The 6,000-nt window shown below is 39.5% G+C and overlaps 1 protein-coding gene across 2 annotated transcripts in view; it reads right to left on the bottom strand.

Annotated features, from left to right (window-relative positions):
* LOC138289596 (alcohol dehydrogenase 1-like) overlaps nucleotides 1–5,753 on the bottom strand; it is a 390,086-nt gene extending 384,333 nt beyond the window's left edge. For both annotated transcript variants that reach the window (XR_011202551.1, XM_069230186.1), the window contains exon 1: nucleotides 5,672–5,753. Coding sequence is in view for 1 of the 2 variants with exons in the window: in XM_069230186.1 (XP_069086287.1) it covers nucleotides 5,672–5,689 (18 nt within the window). In the remaining variant the exon portion in view is untranslated. The remainder of the gene's footprint in view (nucleotides 1–5,671) is intronic.
* Nucleotides 5,754–6,000: the final 247 nt, after the last annotated feature.

The raw sequence follows: 6,000 nt of genomic DNA on the forward strand, positions 1-6,000 counted from the left end.
AACACAACATAGCCTAACGCAACTTAAACAACACAGCATAGCATATATAACAACAGAACATAACACAGCATAGCATAACATAACACAACATAGCATAGCATAACATAACACAACTTAGCATAGCACAACACAACAAAGCATAACATAACAACATAGCATAACAACATAGCATAGCATAACGCAACATAATACAACATAGCATAACATAGGACAATATAGCATTGCATAACATAACACAACATAACCCATATAATTCCACAGCACATACATCCACTCCATTCCAAACCAAAACACATGGGTGAAAAACAGTGTTATTTACAACGCTCAAAACTCTAACTCTCGCAAATGCGAGACTGATTGCATGTCAAATGTTTGTTTCACTTGAATGTGCTGCCGCCAGGGCAGCGTGAGTTTGCGGTAATAGGGCGCACTTTCTCTGTTTGAGCCCAGCACACCTATTTTAAGGTGCGCCGTGGCGCAAACAGAGAAAGTGCACCCTGTCTGTAATAGGGCCCCAAGACTTGGGCCTTATCATCAGACTGAGGCCCAGAACATGTGAGAGAATAAACAGGAACAGAGGGAGAAAACATGAGATGCCAAAGAACCTGCAAGCCATGGTGTCGTAAACTACCCACTATATCAGGTTAAGCAGAGGTGGCGATAAAGCAGATTAAATTGCAGTATGATGCTTCCTAACTTTGATCTGTGATTCGTAGGTCATAGCAAGACAGTAACAAAAATAATAAATCCTGTAAGAATGAATTACTATGACAGAGCTGTAGGCTGGGGTCCGGAGTGTGCCAAAAAAAGCAAAAACGGTGACTGAGAGAAAGAGAATTATTAACCAGTCAAAATAAAAATAGGCAAATGGAGTAAAAGAACATGTAGAAATAAAGGAGAGTAGAATGCAAATACATAAAGATTGGAGGAAAAAAAGAAAGCGGGATGGACAAAAGGTACAAAACAACAAAATAAATAAGGAAAGAATGAAGGAAAGGCAAAAAGGATGAAGGATTGAAATATGCGTAGGCAATAGGGAAGTTTACAGAACAAAGAAATAAAAAGAAAACGGCTAGAATGGAAAAATATAATGAGAAAGAATTCAGTGAAATAATGTAAAGAAAAAATTCTGAGATGAAAAGAAGGACGATTGACGGAAAGAAGAGAAGGAGTTGATGAATGGAAGGAATACAAAAAGAAAGAATTATAAAGAAGGAAGGAAAAAAGGATGATATAAATAAATTAAAGAACAAGAAAAGAATGAAAGAATGGGAAAAGAAAGGGAAACCTGGAAGAAGGACAGAAAATTATATAAGAATATAAAGAACCAAGAGAAAGGAATAATGAGAGATAGAATGTAAGAGAGACAGACAGAAGGAATGAAAGATGAAAGAAGAAATTAAATGGCTATAGAAAGAAATAAAGAAATCAATAGAAAATATGAAAGCAAGATGGATAGAAAGAAGTATTGGATGAATAAAGAACAAAAGGAAAGGAAGTAGATGAAAACAAGGGAAGCATGTATTGCATATGTTCCTCAGGGAACAATTCCTACTGGTTTTCATAGAAAGTGTTGGGATCACTCACGTTGCTCTATTGCTTACTGTCATGTGAATCAAAGTGGGATATTTTATTTTCCTGATTACTGAAGTGAAAGCTGGCGAAAGAAAGGGGCCTAAGGTCTAATGAAGGCCCGGCAGCTTGTGTATTTGGTAACCCCAGCACTGGCTATCAGCAAGATGTCCTAGGAACGATTTTTTGGTCAGCTGTTGGCACTGGTTTCTTGGGCATCAAGTCCGCTGTCAGTGCAATACCTTTTATTTATGATAGGTTATTGGCAATATATTTAGAGATATTAATCTAAAGAGATGTATGCAACACATGTTCATAGAAGTAGTTTTAAGGGTGTACATTACTGTGAAGTGCATTCTGGGTATTTCTGTATTCACTTCAGTGAACTATATGGGGCTTAATTTGCAAAGTAATAAGTGCCGGTACCCAAAGTTTTACCAAGAAGTCAGGAGCTACGTGCTGCAGAATGCCAGGGTTGCCAAATACCAAGGATGTGTAGTCTTGATTCCATCTCATGCCTTTTGCTACCACCATGATACATGCTCTGCATCTATAGTAATCCTGTGCAGGTTCTTTCTCACATCTGCTTTCATCCTTTATCATTGTTTTTCCGTCTTTCTCTTCCTCATTTATGTTTTTCCATCTTTTGCTCTGGGTCATTGAGTCTAATGAAGAAATAAAAGTGCCAGTCCCCAAAAAATATGTGCTGGTGGGGCCCACCTGCCACCATAGGCTAAAGTTGAGCATTGAGTAAAGAGGTGTATTATAAAAATGTGAGAATGGTTGTTTGTACCTTATGTGGAATCTCAGAGTGCCTACTTCCAGAAGTGCTGTACAGGGTTGCTAAAGTGAAGTACGCAAGGCTGTGGGCAGTGTACTCCAGTTGGTATGAAAGACTATGGTCTAGTTGAGGAGTGAGTCATCTTACTTGTGTTGAGAAGAATGAACCTTCACTAGGATGAGGATGTATATGTAGAACTGGCAAATCTTTCTAGAACATGGGTTGAAGTTGACGGAAAGTGAAGGTTATGGTTTCTGTGGGTACTAAACAGATGACAGGCTGTATTGCAGTGTGTACTGCAGACTTGGTGGTTAGCTACATTATGGCTGCATTAGGCACCATGAGGATATTCCAGCTATGTGTCTGATAACACACTCAGGGCCTCATTATAAGATGCATATGCATGGGACCTCTAATTCTGTTCTCCAGTAACTGTCCAGTATGCTACCTCTGGGGTTACAAAAACGGAGTCATCATGAGATGAACCCTGAATTCCCACCAAGAAATGTGAAATAAGTGGGGAATCAAATTTACTGCATCTCATCCTCATCCTTTTCATCGTTCTCAGCCGTATTTTCACATAGAGATTATGACTACTTTGGGCTTATTCTCTAGTACCTCTACCTTCTTGCCTTTCCCTGAGTCATACCCATGACGTTTTACTATTACCCCTACATTTAACCTAGCACATTTATTCAGTGTCTACATCCTAGTACCCCTACCCATACCCTTTTCCCCATAGCTGTCTTTATCATAGTATTTGTACACCTGCCATCACAACTCTACCCATAACTTCATTCTACTTCCTTTACCTCTAGCTGTATCTAGTGCCTCTATACAAACCCACTAACTGTAGTGCCAAAACTCATGTTCTATACCTGACTAACCTTATCCCTACCCATACTCTTTTAGCACCTTTGTCACCGTCTATAATGTTTACCCCAGTTTATATCATATTCCCAACATCTCTGCCCATACTCTCAAATCCTTGCTCCTACATACAACAATTTACCTCTAACCCTACCTAATCCCTCCTGACTCTAATCTTACTTCTACGCCTGTTTACCCACACCCAAAGACCTTGATTCCTTTCAATGAAGTTCTGCTTCCTTCTTACCTATACCCTTCCATGAATCATGACCCTTCTCTCCTGACCCATTTGGTTGTGATATTTTGTCAACGCCCTTGACTTCATGTTTTTGATGCTTTTCTTTGTTTTGCTTCTTGGAGAATACGATTTTCTTCAGTTTTGAAATTCACCAAAGTGGAGTTTCATGAGACTGGAATAGTCAGGCAGATGGTCTTTTGTTTGGTATTACTTAGAAATTAGACAAATGTAGACAAAATGAGGTATAGCCTATCTTCTAGATTGACAAAGCATGCATATGTCTGGAACTAAAGAGTGGTACCTGAAATATAGACAGCATTACTTCGTAGAATTATTTTACACATAACAAAAAAAGGATGCCAACATGATGTACATCAGCTGGCATTTCGGAAGGAATAAGAAACTAGGGCCTACAGGTACGAAGAAATGAAACAGAGATTTCCTAATTGCGATTTCCTCTGCATTGTAATTAGGAAATCGCTATTTCTAACATGTGAAACTCTTGAGTTTCACATGTGATTCCTATTGGGTCGCAAATAGACCTACCTCATGAATATTAATGAGGTAGATCGCAAATTGTGGCGCATTATAAACTGCAGCCATGACAGGAATGTGCAGACCACAATGTCTGTGACAGCTTTAAAAAAAAAGCAATATTTTTTTAACGTCACCTGTTTTCCTTAAAGAAAAATAGGATGTGTTTAAAAAGAAAAAGTAATCTTTCAACCATTCTCAAAGGGGAAGATGTCCCCTGGGGACCTTCGCTCATTTGCGAATGGGTTACCACCAACTTTGAAGGTGTGAATGTCTTGTAAATGCATTACGGTAGCAAAACATTTAAACATACCAATACAAATCGGTATTTGGAAGGGATGCCCTAAACACGCCCATTTCAAATATCGATTCGCAAACCCAAGTTGCGATACAGTAACAGGTTACTGAAATACAATTTGGGCTTCGTACATTTGGAAAATGGCTTTTTGCATTAACAAATGGCCCGATTCTGCAAATCAAGTCACTTTTGACCTCAAAAAGCATTGTACATCTAGCACATACTGAAGTTTTCAAAATGGCTTCAATCTTCACTTGTGATACTGTAGGTGAATATAGGAATCCGCAGGGCAAATTTACTAACTTCTAGCTCGATGCAGCATTGCAACTTCAGTTACTGAGGTGCCTTGCTCTAGGGAGAGAGACTACTGCAGTGCCATATCTACTAAGATATGTCACTGCTGCTCTCTGCCACGGCACTGGATCATACTTAGCCTAATTAGTAGTATGTGTAATGTCTGGAGCCTGGCCTAGATGAATGGGTCCAAGCATGACTAGCTGCTCCAATTCAGGTTTTCCTTTGAGTTCTGGAACTTAGATACTTGTTTATTCCATTTTTTTAACCAGGTTTACCAGTCTGAGAATTCAGAGAAAAAACCGTGACTTAAGCAGTCACACATGGACTTGGGAAACGTGGCAGCTATGAGTTAAGCGTAATTTTTGTACTTGAAGGCTACATTTTCTTTCAAAATTCTGTGCCTAGACAAGGTTCAAAACGTTTCACACATTGGATGCGTGGAGCAATTATGCAATGTTCTAAAAATTATGAGACTTTAAGCTTAACGTCTGCCCCAAGGAGGCGTTATCTTGGCGCCTAGCCATGTCTATCATTGTTGGTAGCTCGGAATTTCCTTCAAAAACTATGGATGGTAGCTTGGGAAAGACCATGTACCACTCATGGATGCCATCTAGCTCAAAGTAGCTCAAAGTGCTATTTGTGTTGCTTTTCGGCCACTTTACCGCGCAAATAAAGTTTGTGCTTGAAAGTAAATAGTTTATCAGCACATTGCTCCGGGTTCGGTCACTTTCTGTAACTTTGCACTGGCACAGTATTGTTAAAGCTGCTCCATGTGTAATAGTACAGTTTTTCCCTGCATGACTTCGTTAGGTTTTGCCAATAAAAATTATGCCTGGGGCAAGGGGTAGACCAGCAGAAGTGATTATCATCGCCAATTCTAGCGTTTAGTGAGCCCCAAAATAAGGGCTAGTAAGAATCACCTATTTACACAAAACGTTGTATCTGGCCCTGAACATTTGGTGTAGGGCTGTTAAATCCACTTACAATCTTCATGTGAGATCATTCTAAATGAAACCATGCTCTTGTACATGGGTTTATCCACTGACAATAATTGATATTTTTTATATATTAAAGTACTTACTTTTCCAGCTGTTGCCATTGCGGTGTCCCTTGTGTCAGTCGAACCTTCTCTCCCTGTGACTACTGCTGTGCTTTCAGGTATGTCTCCCTCTGACTGCAAAAGAGTCGCTGAGCCTAATTGTAGGCTCACGCTGCCACCAGTCAAGCGTAATTAGCATATTCTTAACCCGCCCTTCAAATGTCACGTTAGTGTAGACGCACCTAGGTAAAACAATTAAATTACAAACCATTTTGCCTGGGGTGAGTCATCAGATATCACTTACAAAAGGAGCAACGCAGTCAGCGTGAGAGTTATAGTACTTTCACCATTGCTGATAATTAATGAACTGT

This window comes from Pleurodeles waltl, chromosome 1_1 (genome assembly GCF_031143425.1).
Source record: "Pleurodeles waltl isolate 20211129_DDA chromosome 1_1, aPleWal1.hap1.20221129, whole genome shotgun sequence".
Taxonomy (NCBI): domain Eukaryota; kingdom Metazoa; phylum Chordata; class Amphibia; order Caudata; family Salamandridae; genus Pleurodeles; species Pleurodeles waltl.